Source organism: Mobula hypostoma, chromosome 2 (assembly GCF_963921235.1).
Source record: "Mobula hypostoma chromosome 2, sMobHyp1.1, whole genome shotgun sequence".
Taxonomy (NCBI): Eukaryota; Metazoa; Chordata; class Chondrichthyes; order Myliobatiformes; family Myliobatidae; genus Mobula; species Mobula hypostoma.
In genome coordinates, this window is record NC_086098.1 from 169,761,179 (window position 1) to 169,780,681 (window position 19,503).

A 19,503-nucleotide genomic window follows, 5' to 3' on the forward strand; every position below is an offset into this window, starting at 1 on the left:
GAGGAAGACCACCCCCGCCCCCAAAAAAAACAATTTCACACCCGGTGTTTTTCCCCGCCAGTTGATCCGTTCACGTGACAAGGCTTACGTCTTGCGGCTTGTCGACGATGGAGTGTAAAATGAAAAGTTGAAAATAATTGGTCCTTGTGGGAATCATTTGTTAGAGGCGGAGCTAGTGCTACAATATAAAAAGAGCCGCGGCATTGGCGAGCGCTGTTACTGGGACTCTGCTTACAGTGAATCGCTTACTGAAAGTTTATAGCTGAAATCTACACGGGCACTCTCTTTAATTCAAAGATCAGAACTCGAAGAGAGATCGGAGGGAACTTAGCACCGAGAAGGAAGACAGTCTCTAGTTAAGCGAAGAGGAAGCTTCTGATCGTTAAACTTCGGGAAATTTAACCAGAAAGTTCAAGCATGTTGAAAATCTGGGCAGTGGTTACCGTGTTGGTGATCTTCACCTGGGACGTCTCATCAGCCAAGACGGTAAGTATTACTGCTTTTGTCATACACTTTAGTATCTATTTGATGATAAGTTTACTTTCGAAGTCACAACAAGTAAATACGCTCTCTACACAGGTCTATATTATTGGGGTCACGAGTCCGGCAATCAAGTTTTTTTTTAAAATAGAATTTATTCTTGTCTCTAAAGTGCCTAGTCTTTCTCCGTCGTCACTTTAACTACAATCTACTGATTCCTTTGGACGGTTTAGATAAGCAAGTATCGTGTGTTGGTCTTGCGTCGCTCATTGGGATTAAGAAACTTTTCTGTAGTCGCCTGAATCCCAAGGAGTTTGGTGGTTGAAATTCCTCCGGCAAAAAAATCACAGACTTCTACTGAGAGGTTGCGAGACCCCAACATTCGTGAAGTGACGCCGGTGACACGTCCCTGCGCGATTGCAACTTCGATAAAACTTAGCGACATTCTCCCTCTCCGTAAGATCACTTCCAAGACGGTTTTGGTCACAAATACGGCATTGGAACTCAGAACGCACGCAAGTGTGTAACTTCGTTTTTCAGTATTACTGGGTGCGAGGAATAGGACGCCAGGTTCTCTGAGATCAGTGATTTCCAAACACTGCCGTAGGCACTTTGATTGGGAGAGCTCGCTCCCTTCTATACAATCTCCCCGTCGGTAAGATCTCAACTACCCCTCGGTACGCATGTGGAAGGCAAAGGTTTAAACTTACCTGTTTGCTAAATATCTCCAATAGATTCACTTGTAAGAATGGTTAAATCTGTTTATAAGTGGCTACAACTTCTCCCGCTAAAGGGGTTAACACGCTGTACCAGTGCGGGCTGTTACCTTGTTCCCAAGGCACTTCTGAGGGTTTGCAATGTCACCAGTGATGTTGACATTTACTACCAGTACTGAGCAATGCAACTTTGTATTTTACACGTACTTGTTACAGCGCATGAGGCCCCTTGGCTCATAAGGTGGACACCGGCTCCCGGAGCGGTCCCATTGCTTGTATCCCCAGAGCATCTCTGCATATTCTCTCCCTCAAAGCGTAGCCCATACAATTCTTTCTGTTGCTTGTTGCGCCCACACCGCGGCAAATTCGTAATACACGTGAGAGTATATGGTGACTTGACTTGATTTACAGTCGCTGGTTAACTTGCCAGTGTGACGAATCTGGAATAAGTGGGGTAAATGCATGAGGCCACACGGAGCCTCGGTGAGCAACACGGGGTTGGGATTGGATTCCTTGCCCAGTTATGGCAAGTTGGTTGCGGCTGAGAGCTTTCAAGCACAAACAGCCACTTGTATCTCTGTAGGTATGAGCATTGTTATTGCTCTACAAATTTTCCCTCTTTCAAGTTTCTAGCCAAACGTCTGTAAAAGTTACAGGCCAGGTCTTGCTTGCTGTAGTTTGAGACATCGACACCAAGTATTTCACACTTCCCAAGTTATTTCAGCTTGCACTGTATCGTTCGTTCACTGCACCTGGGGACACTCCCTCCAACAATGGCGTGGCACTGAATAGACCATTTGTTATGTTTTTATTGACGTAAATATAATATCACTGTTTACCAAAGATAAGTGATAACAAATACTAGTATTGGAAAACTTGTCAGATTGGAAGTTCCATAATCATTCTAATATGAAATATCGGAGGGGATAATGAGTGTGCTCTTCACTCCAATTGCAGGGTGAGCCTTCCCATTCCCTTTTGCTACTAATTCTGTGTGGTTAATGTCAGTGTCTCCTCAGTTGGTTGCAGGCTGGGTTCGTGTGTGTGGGGGTAGAGTGGTGTCACAGCTTTTCTTGCTACCCAGCAATGTGGAGGTGAAAGAACTAATATGGATACTTCACTCTCCTCAACTGTGAACTCATTCTACAACCTACAGACTCTACAATATGTTCTCAGTATTTAATTATTTTTTGTATTTGTGGTTCCTTTTGCACATTGATCGCCAGTCTTTGTATAGATTTCCATTGATTATATTGTATTTCTTTGTTCTACTGTGAATCTACACAAGAAAACGAATCTCAGGGTAGTATCTGGTGATGTGTATGTACAGTACTTTGATCATAAATATCCTGTGAACTAATGCTCTGATTATCACTGTTCAAAAGCTGTCCAGGCAAGTTCATGGGCAGGAGAGGTTTCGAGGGCTGTGGGCTGAAAGCAGGTAGATGGGTTAAAGAACGGATGAGGAAGGGAAGAATGTCTTTAGCTAGAGCAGAGGTTCCCAGCCTGGGGTCTAAGAACCCCTCTGTTAATAGTCGGGGTCCATGGCACCCCTGAGGTAGAAGGTGATGAATTTGTGGAATTGTGGCTCTGGAGTCCAAGTCATTGGGTATATTTAAAGTGGAAGTAGATAGGTTTTTATTAGTAGGGATCAAAGTTGCATAGAGAAGGCAAGAGAATGGGGTTTAGAGATAATAATCTGCCACTATGGAATGGCGGAGCAGACTTGATGGGCTGAATTGCCTAATTCTGCTCCAGTCTTGTCGGACTAGCTCACTGGACTGCATGGCTGGCAGAGAATGTTGGGCTGAAGGGCCTGTTCCATCTTTGTATTGCTCTGACCTTGCATCCACCATCTTCATTTTCTTCAACCACTAAGCCACTGTGATGCACCCCTGTTAGTGACTTACCTTGAAATATTTCGTCCTCTCACTCTTGGGGTGTTATCCAGCAAGTATTTGTGCAATTTCTGTTCTTTTTGCAAAAGCTTCCTTCATCACCAACTCTCTCAGACAGTGATGGGTCTAGTAATGTTAAACTCTAGTGTAGTGCCTGAGGCACTGGGCTGCCTCGTCATGCATTTAATCTGCTGGTACTTGAAGCCTTCTGTTTGTTTTTTTAACCTAATGATTTATAAAGATTGCTTTAAGCATCTACATATTAGCATTCTGGGAATTCCTACTGTGTTTAGGGGGGAAAAACACAAAATGGGTCACAGTTTCCTGAGACTGCACTGGAGTGTGTTGGCCTTGGCATTGACAAGTGGTGAAATCTGTGCGCTAAATTTGATAGAGGAATATACAGAAATGAGGTGTACAGATAGGGTAAATGCGAGCATGCTTTTCCACTGAGGTTAGGGGAGAGTAGGGCCAGAGGTCACAGGTTAAGAGTGAAATATTTAAGATCTTCCCTCAGAGGGTGGGAAGAGTATGGAATGAGCTGCTAGTGGAAGTGGTGGGTGCCAGTTAGATCGTAGAAGTACATGGATGGAGCGATAGGACTGGGCAGAGTAACAATTTGGCACTGACTGGGTGTGCCAAAGGTCCCGTTTCTGTTCTGTAGTGTTCAATGACTCCATAAATAGCTCCAAGCACTTGAGAGTTGCAATTAAAATTGTTTTTAATTTTCAAGTTCCCTGCATAGGAAAGCAGATCAGAATGCATTTTCTGATGGTACAAAGTCACTTTCACAGTAATATTGGCCTCTGAGGTAATGTTTCCATGTGCTGGAATGTTATCACAGCCAAGCAGTGGTATTTGGCAGACACATAGGAAAGGTTTTATCAGAACCTGCTTAAGCTCCCATTGGCTTTGAGGCAACATTATCACTGAAAGATTCCCATCTGCAGCTTTGATTGGGAATCTTGAATGTGGATGATGTGTGTTCATACCTTATGATTAGCTTGGATCCACTTGATATTCTTGTTCTCTAGCCTTGACCCCACCGCTTACTAATGGACCATGGCACCCTGGTGTTGCAAGACCTGTTTTGCCTACTTCAGGAGTGCCTTTGGCAGAGTTTCAAACTGAGATCTGGGCTGATAAGAGAATCAGATTTATTGTTGCTGATGTATGAAATGAAATTTTGTTTTATGCAGCCAAGAATTCTAAAAATTAGTGCAAAAGGTATTTTCTGCTGAAGGTATTTTCGGTAATGGCAAAATAAACTATTGCCTCAGAGGTCAATATTACAGTGAAAGTGATTGTACCTCCAATAGAAAAATACCACACTAATTTATAATGAGGTATTATTTGCAGACATTTCAGAACTCTGGTGGAGGAGAGGCTGTTCCTGTATCATTCAGTGTGGGTCTAAAGGCTCCATTCCAGTACTTACAACCTGGCAGCAGTAACAGGAAGACGGCACATCCGAGATGAGGGTCCTCAGTGAAGAATGCTACTACCCTGAGGCACAGCCAAGGAGGGTTATAACCAGGAGTAGTACTCACCATCATTGGAGATGTTTAGATTTAATTGTTCAATTCACTCTGCCTAGAATTGTAAAGCCACTTTTTTTATATGCTAAACTGGCTACAATGCAAGACATTCCTACCCATGCAGTGTTGAAAGAAAGTCATTGTATTTGTACACTATCTACTTATACAGGAAGGAATTGTATTAAAACCTTTGTCCTTGCACAGACAAGCAGTGAATTTCAGGAGAATATTGTTTCCATATGAAAGGGAAGTTGTATTTCAAACCAAATTGTTGTGCCCATTTTTATTGAGGAAAATGTGTGAAATAGGCCCTCCTGACCACCCCAATTTATCCTAGCCTGATTACAGTACAATTTACAATGACTAATTAACCTACCAATTGTTACATCTTTACTTATTGAATACAGTGCAGAATAAGGCCATTCCGGCCCTTTGAGCCGTGTTTCCCAACAATCTCGAATCATGGGACAATTATCAATGACCAGTTAATTAACCTACCAGATGGTTCGTCTTTGCACTGTGGGAGGAAGCCAGACTGCCCGAAGGAAAGCCACAGTCAACGGGAGAGTGTGCGAGCTGCTTACAGATTGGTGGGAATTGAACATGGGTTGCTGGTGCTGTGAAGCATTGTGCTCACTTCTACACTACTGTGCTGCCCTGGAGTTTGAATATTGTCTGGTGATATGTGCCTGAGACTTCTGGATCTACAGACAGGTTAGGGCTCGACAAGTAACGGGGAGAAGGCTAGAGCTGAGAGGGAAATGGATCAGCCTTGATGGAAAAAATAGCAGAGAAGACCCGATGAGTCAAATAGCCTAATTCTGCTCTTGTATCTTGTGGTCTTTTTGTCTAGAAGCAAATTTTGGAGCCTCCTTGGAGCTAGCTTGTTCATTGGTGGTTCTGGGAAACATTTCTTTGTAGTCCTTTGATGTTACTGTTAGACCATGTGCTCACAGTAAAACTTTAACTGTTAACCCAAATTCATTGGGACTCGTGTAATTTAGTTCTTGGATTTGTAGCACATTTCATAAACTGGAGTCTACTGCCACTCCTGTGATCCCAGAGTGATGAGCATAATCTCTGGCAAATTTCCTCTGGGTGGGTTGCCATTGTCAAACTGAGCCTGTGCAGTACCTCATGGTACAGGTGAATAAATCCACTAAGTTGCTTCAATGTGATCATGTAGCAGAGAGGGTCAATGCAGAGAGCAGGAACAGGCCATTCATCCCACAGGTCTGTAACAGTCACCAACCCTGCTTGTTCCACAGTATGGAAATCTGGTTTGTCCTGGAACCCTTTAGGGGAGGTGGTCTTAACCTATGGTCCACAGGGGTTTGTGAAATTTAATTTTAACTTGCTAGTATTATTCTGAGGAGGGGTCCCATAGCTATCACTGGACTACCTAAGAAGTCCATGACATTAAAAAAAAGTTAAGAACCTGTGAGCTAGGACAGGTTGGTTGTTGACGAGCAGTATGCAAAAGTGGTGCTTTTGCATGTAGGCGTAAATGTCAAGGAAGAGCTAGTTATTTTTAAACTATGGAGATGGTCCCATCACTGAATTATCTTCTTTATCTTAAGCAATGCATTATTATCTGTCTGCATATTTTGTGGCTTTGTAGTCTATTTCTACTGTTTATACAGAATCAGTTAATACCAGTGTGGGCAGAGAAATAAATGTGTGTAAACAAGATGCAGAGATTGAACTGGATTATCTGGTTTTTGTGAATATTGCCTAGACCATCTGCTTCATAGTAGTGCCAGGTAACTACCTGGCTGCACCTGAGGGGGAAAATCTGGTTTAATTTTAAGGTTGTCCTTTGGACTCCATTGCACTCCCTTGAAAATGCACTGGGATATTGATATTTGTGTTTTTGCTTATGAGTCTAGGGTCTGACCTGTTTTCACTTCCTTTGAAGGGAGAGGGCAACTTTGTTAGTGCGTTCAGTAATTGATGCCTACAAAGGGAGCACTACTGGGCATTCCCCTGGTTGTGGGCCACTTCCTAGTTAAAATGGAACCTGTTTCCTTGTGTGTGAACAACTGTTGTTGGTGCTTGTCTCATCTGGCCTTGGTTTTCACTTCCTTCATAAACTTAGACTGTTCTTGATGTATGAGTGCTCTGGTATCAGCAATGATGGTTCAATTCCCTAAACACATGAGATTCTGCAGATGCTGGAAATCCAGAGTGTAACAATGCTGGAGGAACTCAGCTGGTCAGACAACAATTATGGAGACAAATGCAGTTAATGTTTTGGGCTGAAAGCCTCATCAGGGTTGGCAAGGAAGGGGAAAGAAGGCAGAATAAGGTGGGGGCGGGGGAAGGAGAGGGAAAGAGGAATGAGGACAAGCTAGATGGTGAAAGGCAAAGCCAGATGGCTGGGGGAGAGGATTGAAGTAAGAAGCTGGGAGGTGACAGATGTAAAAGGGCTGGAGAAAGAACCTGATAGTGGACCATGGAAGAAAAAGGAGGGACCCTGGGGGAGATGCTATCTAAAGAATTGAATTTTCTATCTAACTAGATGAGTCTGTTTCCCTTCCATTTTTTTTCTTTCGTACATTTGTCCAAGTCTCTTACACAGACTGCTATTCACAGATTAGATTAAGCAGTTGTCTGCATAGCAAGCAATCTCTTTCAATTGAGGAGAAAGTTCAGTATCCAATTGCTTCAATCGCAGTTCCAGATGCATTGTTTCAACTTTTTAGTTGAAATTTCTTCCTGTTTGAACAAGTTAACACTGGCCAAAGGATCTGTGTTCTAATTGTATTCTTTAACTATTCAGCACCATATTTTTGTTTATCCAGCACAATTTTCCAAGTTAACTTGTGTCAGATCCTACTGTGTGAAGGGCCAATGTTTTTCCGATACACTCTGCCAAATAAAATCTACTTCCTTTGCTGAAAAGGGATTTCTAGAATTTTTAAATATAATCAAAATAAGCTTTATTCATAAAACCATTTGCATGAATAAACTATGCAATTTCTTTCATTCTTGCATTTGTAGTCTGTTTTAAGCAGGTTCTGTTACATTTCTACACACCAATGGGACTACTGCCACTCGTGAGGTCCCGGGGGGGGGGGTGCATTACTACAAAAATTGAGGGGTTTCCTCACCCAACCTGGCCCCTCACTGTTCAGTAGCAGAAGAACCCTACATTGGCCCTTCCCCACCTAGCTCTTGCAGCAGCTGCCCCAAGTTCAGTGTGTCCCTTGGCATGTACTCTACAGCCAACTGGATGATCTAAAGATTTGGTTTCGAGTTCCATCATGGTGCTCTGGAAGGATTATAAGGTCCTGCTTTGCTTCTAGATGACTCTACCTTCTGCCCCCTCCTTTCCAGTTCTGATGAAGGGTCTCAACGTGGAACATCGACTGTTTACTCACTTCCACAGATGCTACCTGACCTTCTGAATTCCAGCGTTGCTCCTGCTCTGCTTGTCTTTTAGTTGATGGTGGCTAAAATTCCTATTAGTCACCCCATCTGGATCTTGGTACTCCTGTAGAGGATGATAATAAATGCCCTCTTTAGTACTGAGCCTTCGGAGTCCTCCTGGGCAAGGTGGTGGTCTAGTTATCAAGCTTTTCCTCAGCGGACCACATCTTCCTCCGACCAGTGTAAGAGTGTCCTGGGCAAAGTATCATGAGATCAGTGTAACCTTTAAAGACAGGAGTGAGGGTTGAGTTACAATGCACTGCTTGCAAACCTCCCACAGAATGTTACCACTTCTTGTAATCGCATGATGCAGGCCACCTCTTATTTTCCCACCAAGTTGCACAATACTGACTTGTCACAACTCCATGTCATGTCATTGTCTCTAGATCTTGGAACTCTTTCCTAACACAACAGGTAGTATGTCCATCAGAGGACCCATAAGAGGTAGCGAGATCAATAGAGACAAGTGCTGATAATGCTTGCTTAAGCCATCATACTCTGGGGCATTGGCTGTTGGCAGCAGATCAGCAGAGTCCTGTGTCCTTGGCCAGTTCCCTCAAGTTGTTCAGATGTAGCCTGTCTTCTTGGTGTATCCTTCTACCCTCAGGGATGTCATCTTGGAGATTCTGTAGTTCTGGGTTTTTGCAGGATGGAGTTGCTAGCCCTATGCCCAACCCTCTTCATTTCATAACCGGGCTTAGACATGATGAGCAGAATTGGGCCATTTGGCCTGGGATCATCTGTGGCAGAGTCGCTGGTAATGCTAGTGTCACACAAATCTCTTCAAAGAAACTTTATTCTAAGTTTCCTTGCATTATTGCTTAATTTTTGAACAGTAGGAGCAGTAGATTGGGGGGGGGGGTGGAATTGCCACCATGTACCTACAATAGGCCCGAGTGGCTTGCTTAGTGTATGATGAGATATAAAAGTACCTCTACAGAGCGGGGAGTGGCTCCAATCTTATTCTTTCACCAAAAGGCAAAGTGCCAAAATTCATTAAATGTGGCTGCAATCTATCCAGCAGTTACTTCAGCTATTCCACATACTTGTAAAAACTTTGTACTCTTGCTGTCAGCTGCATGCTCCTACAGTGAAACAGTTTTTGCTCTACAGAATGCAGCCATAATCAGTTCATTACATCAACCTCTGACTTTATTTTTATAATTTTGTATTCTTTATTATTGAAAGTTTTTGTTGAATGTCACATCCTGACCAACACACCTCAGCAAAATTCCTGATGTATGTAGGTGCATAAAGTTGCCCCTCGGATAGTGTCCCAATTCAGTCCCTTCAGTTTATCAGTAAATGGAAGCTGTATTTAATGAGGTATTTTCCCAGGTTCAACCGAGTCCTGATGAAGGGTCTGTACCCAAACATCTGTTTATTCCTCTCCACAGATGCTGCCTGACTTGCTGAGTTCCTCCAGCTTTTCGTGTTTCGTAATTAGTGAAGGTGTCAAGGGTTATGGGGAGAAGGCAGGAGAATGAGGTTAAGAAGGATAAATCTGCCATGTTGGAATGGTGGGGTGGACTCGATGGGCTGAATGGCCTAATCTCGTCCTATGTCTTGTTTCCGTATCCATGTCTTGAGTAGTCTCAAGCTGTTCTGTTGCCTTTGTGCCTCCATCTTCCTACCCTATTACCCCAGTGTTCTGCCTTAGCATCATTTCCCCTCCTCTCTTAAATGTTTTTGATTTATTTGAGGTAGTGCAAAATGGGTCCTTCCGGCCCTTCAGGCTGTGTCACCCAGCAACCCACCTATTTAACACTAGTCTAATGACAGGACAATTTACAATGACAAACTAACCAGTACAGCTTTGTGTAGTAGGAGGAAATCGGGACACTTGGAGAAAACCCCCACGTCCCACGGTGAGAAAATACAAACTCTTTAGAGGATGTCAAAATTGAACTCTGAAGCCCCATGTTGTAAGTGTCGTGCCTACGTTGGCACCCTAAAGATCGATACGATTTCTAGATTATTGTCCTGAATGAAGATGATTCTGCCTGGGGGGTGAGGGTTGAAAATGTAATTGGTGTGAAGAAGCTTCTCCTCTTGGTCTTGAGGACCATTCTCTGGTTCTCTCTCCCCTGCTAATATCCAGCCTGCCAAGCCCAAACAGACTTTTGAGTTTCACACCGAAAGCCTTTAAGTGGCTGTTAATCACCCAATGAAACTTGCTTGCTCTGGAGAGCTGAGCATTTATTTTGATACATGGGTCACTTGGTCCTCGTAACTGTACCAACCAATAGAGTGCTTCTAGACTGATCATCCGTCAGTTCATGAACTGGAATAATAAGAAGCTAGAGGAACTCAAGGGGGTCTGGCAGCAGATGTGGAGGGAATTAATTGTACTGTCAGCTTTTTTGGTCAAGACATCTGCAGTTCAGAAGAAAGGGCCTGACCTGAAATTAGCTGTCCATTGTCCATTTTCCACTTTCCCCCACAGATGTTCAAAGTTCAAACTAAATTTGTTATATATAATCCCGAATTTTGTTTACTTGCAGCCTTGCTCAATAAACCATAAGTAGAGTCAATGAAAGACCGCAGCAACAGGGCGGACAACCAGTGTACAAAAGATGATAAACTGTGCAAATACAGAAGATTTTTAAAAAAAAACAAGTAGTAATAATAAATAAATATTGAACATGAAGTGAGTCCTTGATAGTGTTCCCATAAATTTTGGGAACAACTCGGTGTTTAGGCAAGTAAGGTTATCATACCTGATTCAAGGGGTAATAACTGGCTCTTGTACCACCTCCCTGATGGCAGCACTGACAAGAGAGCTGTCCTGCATGGTGTGGGGGCGGGGGGCACTGGATGAATTCCTCCAGCATCTCTCATTTTGCTTCAGATTCCAATATTTGAAGTACTAAAATGCTGACAATTACTCCGATAGCCTGTCCCACTGCTCAGTTCTACATTATCTTGGGTGGTATAGGGTTGGGTATGTTTTCAATCTTTTCCAGAAAGAAACAGTCAGGGTGGCATGAGGCAGATGTATAGAATTTAAGTCGATTGAAGTACACCATTACCTGGTGGATGTTTGATCTCTGCCTGGGAGCTATTCTTCCCCCTACCCTCCCACCACTGTACTGTGTCAAGTGTAAGTAAAGTGATGTTTTAGAGGGAATAGTCACTGAAAGAGGAATTTGGGATATTTTTGCCCAAAGCTCTGAATGGTGTCTGATTGATCTTGGGCTACTAAAGCCCCTTTGTCACCTTCTTTATGCCTCTATATGGGGCAAAGAGGCCCTACTGTTAAACTGCAGATGATTATGGATTGTTTTGTGGGGATTGGTCAAGGTGGAGACCAGGGACGATGGTGCAATTTCAGTGAGGTTTCTTCTTCAGTTGGAGAAGTGATGGTGCCATTGAGTCATAGATGGGCATTTGAATGTTTTGTTGGCAGTGCCATCCAATGGATATACCAACAAGTTGCCATCAGTGTAGTGAGGGTGTGCAATCTGACTTTAGATATTGAAGGAGATGTTGCTGTTCACAGGCTCCCACCAAACCTGGAGCTTGCTGTGAACGCCTGGATGCAAATCGACTGGATTCAATTCAGTGCATGATATGCTTGATATGTTTGTGTGGACACAGAAGCCATTTAATTCCTGTGTAAATGGCCAACACAAGGGAGCATCACTGAGGAAAGTATAAGGGGGTGCCTGAATTAGTGTTTTAACAGTTTGCAGTTTGCCCTGCTAAGAGTGGTTGAGGCAGATATATTTGGGGCATTTAAGAGATGGCGAAACACATGGGTGAAAGAAAACTGAGGGCATCGTCGAAGGGAAGGGTTAGATTGATCTTTGAGTAGGTTCAAAGATCAGCACAGCATTTTGGGTTGGAGGAGCTGTATTGTGCTGTAGTGTTCTCTCCCTGTGGTTTGGAGAGTCTTGGATGTGATGGTTTGCTATGGGAATTGCTGCTATCTGTGGAAAATGTGAAAATCAGGGAGAGGGTAATTGGGCTGAAGGTTGGTGATGGTGAGGTAATGCAAAACTGAAGCTACAACTATGTTACAATGCTGGAGCTTTCATTCAATACCGTAAATCAAACAACACTCATCATTAAACGTAAGTGAACAGGACTGAAATTTTGGGCCATTTCCAGGTGTTTGCAAGTCCTGACCTGAGAGATCATGCAATGGTGGTGTGATCTGGATCAAAACAAATAGTAGTCACTCCCTGCACCTGGCTTGTGTCCAGAAGTCCCAGTGTCCCCACCCAACCTGTACTGTGGCAATGAAAGCAAGACTGGGAGAGGTTTTGGGAGTTGAATTGCAGCTACTCACTTGGCCAGGAACAACAGAGCAACCTGAAATCTTTTCTCTTTGGGTGTGGAATCTATTTCATTGTGACTAACTCTAGATACACCCAAGCAACAAACTAGGTCACAACTTTGCACGATGGAAGCAACCAGCCATTGGACAGAAAAGGAAGCCAGTCCTTTCAGATCTTCCACCGAAAGACAATGACCAACAGTCAGGGGATGTGCTGGGGGCAGCCCACAAATGTCACAGTGCTTTTGGCACCAACATAGCCCTACCTGCAACTTGCTAATCCTAACCATAGGCCTTTGGAATGTGGGAAGAAACTGGAGAAAATCACGTGGTCATGGGGAGACCGTACAGGCAGTGGTGGGAATTGAAGGGGGGTTGCTGGTGCTGTAATAGCATTACATGAACAGCTATTCTACTCTGCAGTACTCTCTCTAATATGGATAGTGTCACTTTCAGTAGTTAATGGGTCCATTGCCCTCAATTTTTCCAAGTCTTTGAATTGTCTTAATCCAAAATGCCACAATTTTATAAATTAATGACCTTTGATCAGAATTAGCATATTCTGGTTAATTTAAGATGCCAATAAATATTTTTATTGCTGACATCAGTTTGTGCTAAACTGAAGCTCTGGGATGGTTTTCCCTGGGGTTGATCAGTGTAAGTAATTTCTTTCATTAGAAGCAAGTCAGGGGTTGGGGGGGGCCGCGGTGGCAGTAAAGGCAACAGATGTTTTTTTTGCATGCAGAGAGTGGGAAATTAGAGCTTTCCCAGAAATGGAATCTGATTCTCAGACAATAATTTTAAATAAGCTTAAGTGAAGTCTGTTGAGGACTGAAGTTTGGTCAAGGACTCAATCTTATTGAAATTTAAATGATTTGGAGATGAGTCCAGGTGCTCCCCTATTCCTTGTGACAAACTAACAAACTTCCCTCTGGGTGGGGTGGGGGTGGGACCTAGACTTCCCATGGAGGCTGAGACATTTTCTTTGGAAACTAAGCCCTCCACTTTACAGTCGACCATTCCCTCTAGTCTGGGGCTCTGAAGTGTTGACTGGTTTCTCTATCCAGAGACTGCGTAGCTAGCTGAGTTCCAGTCCTTTGGTTGTTTATTCAGATTCCAGCATCTCTTTATTCCTTTAAGAGGTGTGATGTTTCCAGTTCATTGGGAATCTAGATCAGTTTCTGCACCCCAGACCTCGATCAAGTCTCAGTTCAAATTTATTATTGAAGTCCATATATGTCACCATTTACTACACTGATTTGCTTTCTTGCAGGCATTCACAGTACAACAAGAAATACAGTAGAATCACTGAATAACTACAGACTAACAGTCCATGCACAAATGAAGACACACTGTGCAAATACAAAGTTGTAAATAATACTGAGAACATGAATTGTAGAGTGAAGTTATCCACACTGGTTCAGGAGCTTGATGGCTGCAGTGTAATAGTTGTTCTTGAACCAGGTGTGGGATCTAGGTCTCCTGTACCTCCTGCCCAATGGTATGGGCAAGAAGAGGACAAGGCTTGGATGATGGGGTTCCTGGATGATTGATGCTGCTTTCTTGACAGCAGTCATTGTAGATCATCATTGTAGAAGTGTTCAATGGTTGAGAGACCTTTCCAGTGCTTTATGTAGGCTTTTCTGTTAATGTCTATTTTCTAAAACTACAAAGGGAGGGATCTAATAGAACAGTAACTGCCCTGGACCAGGGAAAAATCACCTAGCTGGAATTGAGAATTGTATGCCATTACCTTTTTCCTAATTTGAATTGGCCTTGTGATATTGGAATTTTTGCTCAGTAGATCTGTCCTTTGAGTGTTTTCCTTGGTGACCGAAGGCTGGGTGTCTCCAAAGAAACTGACTGTGTTGCTCCTGTCAGATTGCAGTCTGCAGATAGATATCCTACAGCAGAGAAGGCATGTGCAGACGTCAGCTGTTTGATATCAAGTATGCAAGTTGTATAGAGTCATGTTACATCTGCATTTCTGTCTGGGGACAGCCATTCAGCAGTGCAACACAGAATTCAATCCAGTGAGAGCTAGCCAAGCTATTAATAAAACTACTTTAAAGAACGTGTCTTAACTTCTGCCTATTTCGAGTAAACAAAGAATAATTGACATTCAGGGCATGTGTCATCTGGACTAGATGGGTTCCCAACTAACTCATGATGCCTTTTTTCTGGGCTGAAGGGTGAGGAGCCAGTTACTCTGGGATGATACAGGTTGGTCTTTACACTTTGATTTTGAGTTCTTGCAGTGGTGGATTCTCGCCCAGTCAATAAACAGTCCAGGGAAAATGAAGACCCTGGTGTCTATCACCAGGTGCACCTTGCACAGTGGTGAGCGAAGAGCTAGTACATGTCATTTCTAGATCAGGTTGTTGGTTAATCTGTCCTGAACACAGGCCTTTGGGGTGACCCTTGTTCAGCACCAGTGTGAAATTACTATCCTGAGACCTTCACTGCTGACTCTATTGTCCATTTCAGATGTTTCCCTCGCCTCTACCGTGCTTGATTTAGCATGTGGAACTTGGAGGCAAGCTGAAGAAGGCACACTTGGATGCCAGTTGTTCCACAGTGCAAAGTGGGTTGGCACTTCCAACAGAGGTGTGGGCAGGCCTGCTGCTGGGAGCGGGCATTGCAGCTGGGCTGGTGGAAGTGGGGTCAGTGAGGAGGAGAGGAAGTGACTTGTCAGACTATGGGGCGAGACTGGAATCTGAGTTCCTCTACAAAGGACAAGTATATGGGCCAAATGGTCTCCTATTCGGTGATGCTATGGTTAGATAATGGCTCTGAGACCCAATTGAGATCCAACCCCCCCCCCCCACTATGGAAGTATCTCAAACTATTGAAATAGGATGGTGAGGCTGACTCATTCTTTGGCGTGGGCTTTGTTGCTTTGCGAAGGATAATTGTTTTACATTCACTGCCTCTGACTAGCTTGTCCTCTCCAAGGAACGGAGGGCTAAGTTATTAGCCTATGGTTCTCTAACATGCAGCACACTCCCTCAGTCAAAAGGCACCTTTTCAGTTCCACTCATCATCGTTCAACCATACACAGCCAAACAAAACAGCGTTCCTACGGGCCAAGGTTGAAAACTCTGCCAACATTCACACAGAGACAAGGCACATAATTGTGATAGCAGAAACAGTCATAAAATGTATTGCAAGTCCAAGTGTCATGGTCTGTAGATTGATGGTGCATGGGATGTTGTCCTGGAAACACATCCCTGCAAGAACAGGGACTCGTGCCTCATACAGCCGCAGATGACTGCAATCCAGCTTGGCTCCTTCACTTGGTTAAAGATGCTTGCAAGTTTCCCCTCCCCATTACTTGAAGTCATGCAAGCTAGTGACTGGGCTCCAACTTGTCCTGATCAGCCAGCCATGACTGGATGAAGGTTCTTTGTTTTTAATTCCTCTCTTTTATCACTGCTCTGCCAGGCATGTGCTGGAGCTCTGATTACACTCTGTAGTGTGAAGATGTTTCTGACTTGATTATGCAGTGCATTTAGCAGAGCCTTTTCAGTCATAAGTCCGTGTCTGATGTATACTGTGTGCCTCTGCCTCTGACCTGCGCAAGAATAATGTCAAAGGTTCAGGTGGCATAGAGCATGGGATGGGAAGGACAGTCACCTCCAAGGAGGCTTGACGTAGAAGTGGTCACTCAAATTCAAAAATCATTATCAAAGATGGTCTATCTCTCATTCAAGATGGCTTAATGTTATTTGCAGTACACAAGTATAAGGGAGAATGAAATAATTGTTACTCTGGATCTGAAGTAGCACAAAAATAAGATGAAGAACACAATTTAAAAAAAAACACTAAACGTAAATACATGAGATTTTTTCCAGAAGTGGTTTGTCATTGCTGTAACTTTACAAGATGGGTGACCCCAACCATTACTAATACTCTTCAGAAATTGTCTACCTGGCATCACCAGGACTTGTGATATGCACCAGCTGCTCCCATGGCTTCACGTGACCGTTTCTAAACTTGCACTCTAGTCCATGCTGCATGCTGTCCTTTGCACTAGCTCTGAGATAGATGGCCGTAATATAAATCGGTCTCAATTTCAGGGCCAGGGACTTCCTTCCAAGTTTTTCACCGTATCTACTCATTGTTTAGACATTGGCTCTGAATTGTTTGTGAAGGATGTTTTAAGATTTGGCACAAACTGACTGAGGACTTGGAAAGAGACAAATTTCTACGTCTTGTTAAGGTAAAAATTTCCATGACTAAGAGGATGTTACAACTGAATGAATCAGTAACTTCTCAGAACAAATTCTTCATGACTAAGCTAACCTTGTCACAGATTTGTGTTTGAAACAAATCTATCCATTTGGAGGAACTGGGGAGTGGGAACAACTTTATTGCTGACAGGCTAAAGCTGACAATCAATGATTGACTCAGTGTACTGAATAGCCTGCTATTCAATTAGAAACTTAGTAGATATTAAAAATTAGAGACACAAGAGGCAGCAAATGCTAGAAATCCAGAACCACGCCACGCTGGAAGAGTTCAGCATGCCGGGCAGCATCTGTGAGGGAAATGGGCAGTTGAAGTCTTGGGTTGAGACCTTTCACTTGTCTGGAAAATATGGATAGTTTTCCTTCCGAGTCTGTTCATTTCAAGATTCAAAGTGAATTTATATCAAAGTACATGCCTATTTCACTACGCTGAGATTCTGTACTTCCTTGCTGATGGCAGCAGCAAAAGTGTGGCCTGGATGGTGGATGTCCTTGATGGTTACTGCCGCCTTGTGGCAGTACTCCTTGTAAGTGTGCTCAATAATGGGGAAGGCTTGATTGTAGGTCCTGTGCATCGGTATCATATTCCTCCCCCTCTCCCCATCTTGGTTTTATAAACCAATCGCCATCCTTTAAATATCCTCAGTACCAGGGTTCCCAACCTTTTAATTCCATGGACCAATACCATTAAGTAAAGGGTCTGTGGACCCCAGTTTGGGAACCCCTGTCAGTGTTGTATTTGCTCACTGCTTTGAGATGCTAGCCAGCTGGTTCACTGCTGCATTCATCTCAAATGTTCTTTATTTTCCATATGTACATCAAATGTTGAGTATAGTTTGTATCAATGACCAACACAGTCTAAGTCATGCTGGGTCAGCCTGTAAATGGCACCAGGCTTCTGGTGACAACGTGGCATGCCCACAACTTACTAACCCTCACCTGTGTCTTTGGAATGTGGGTGGAAGCCAAGCAAGTTCACATGGTCATGGAGAAAGTACAAACTCTTTACAGACAGCAGTAGGAATTGAACCTGGATCACTGGCTCTGTAAAGTGATACACAAATATCTCTGCTATTGTGCCAAATCTCAAAGTAGACCCTCAAATCTAAAATTGCCTTCATTTTAAAGGTCTTGTGTAGGCTGTTAAAGATCTGTGCAGAGCACTTGAAGGAAGAGGTCTTTGGTGCTTCCATGAGTTACTAGGACACGAGGGCCTGGGGTATAGGGAGAGGTTGGGTAAGCTAAAATTTCCTCCTTGGAATGGAGGGGTATACCTTGGAGTATATAATTGTCAAGGGCACAGGTAGGGTGAATGCAGCACTTTCCCTAAGGGAAACCATAAGACATGGGAGCAGAATTAGGCCATTCAGCCCATCATGGTCTGCTGCACTATTCAATCATAGTTTTATTTTCCCTCTCAACCATTTGTCCTGCCTTCTCTGTAACCTTTGACCTGACTAACCCATCAACCTCTGCTTTAAAGATCCCAATGACTTGACCTGCACAGCCATCTGTAGTGATGAATTCCCCAAACTGAACCAGAAACTAGAGAATATAGATTTAAGATGAGAAAGGAAAGATTTGAGGTGCAACTTCACACTGCGGTCTGTATATTGAACAAGCTACCACTGAAAATAGTTGAGACGGATCCAGTGGTGACTTTTCTGTATAGGAAAGGTTTGTGGGGCCATAGGCAGCAACATTCAGACTTGTTTATTTATCCCTTGTACACTGAAATGTACAGTAAAATGTTTGCGTTAATAACCTGAGGATGTGCTGGAGGCAGCCCGTGAGTGTTGCCACACATTCTGGTGACAGCAGAACAACACCAGCAACAGCAAAAACAAAAACAAATCCTCCCTTCCTCATCACATGGGCTGGCCACCTCCAGGCCTCCAGTGGGTTCTGACATCTACTCGGGTCAGTATGGATGAGTTGGGCTGAAGGGCCTGTTTCTAGGTTGTATCACTCTGACTGTTTAATGAAGACGGGGCCAAACTGTCAGGACTCACTTGGCAGGAATAGCTTCAGTCTGGTGACGAGGTGGTGCCTCCATAATCCACTTTCATGTTGGAGATGGGTTAGTAAAATGAATCTGATGTACAGTGGTAACCACTATCCCTGCCTTAACCAGCCAAGGAACCTGAGCCTGCTTCCCAAGTACTAATTAGTGCTGTCACTGAGGAACCAGTTGCAATGGAAGTTATTTTTGGCTATTTGATGCCGTCACTCCGTGGCTTCTCTATCACCCCCCCCCCCCCCCACCACCACCACCCGACCTGAAGCTCCAGTATAAAAAGGATGGCGAGGGATCAGATGGGTTTTGAAAGAAGGGCTGTGGATTAATTTTGATTTTGAAATTCCACTCTACCCAGGACAGACCAAAGTGGAGCTGCAGCAAGGTCACCAGCTTGTGTGTGAGTGGGGACTAGAAATGGGAAGATTGCCAGCGTAGTTTCGTTGATTTGCTGTTGCTAGCTGCTGGAATGTCAGATATGTGGCTGTTGGGCTGTAACTGTACACGGAGCCTATTTTAACTCTTTCCCCTTGCTCTGGGGACTCGGCTGCCTCCTACAGCCACTGCTTGTGCCAGCCCATGGATGATGTGGCTACAAAGTTTGGGCTTGCTTGCTTTGTCAAGAACTTTTTTTAATGATTAGTTTTAGTTGTCACATGTGCATCAAAACATAGTGAATTGTGTCTTTTGTGCTGGGCTGGGGGTCAGCCAGCAAGTGTTGCCGTGCTTCTGGCACCAACAGAGCACGTCCACGGCTTGCTCGCCTTTTTATCTGTATGTCTTTGGGATATTGGAAGGAAGTCAGAGGAAACTCACATGGTCACGGGGAGAACATGCAAACTCCTTACAGGCCGGGGTAAGAGATTAATCCTGATCTTGCGGCTGGCAAT

At 43.8% G+C, this 19,503-nt stretch overlaps 1 protein-coding gene across 1 annotated transcript in view; it reads left to right on the top strand.

Annotated features, from left to right (window-relative positions):
• Nucleotides 1–205: 205 nt before the first annotated feature.
• The window catches only part of LOC134342660 (syndecan-4-like), a 28,140-nt gene continuing 8,842 nt past the window's right edge, over nt 206–19,503 (top strand). Inside the window, exon 1 of the mRNA XM_063041047.1 lies at nt 206–486. Coding sequence (XP_062897117.1) covers nt 418–486 — 69 coding nt within the window. The 5' untranslated portion in view covers nt 206–417. The remainder of the gene's footprint in view (nt 487–19,503) is intronic.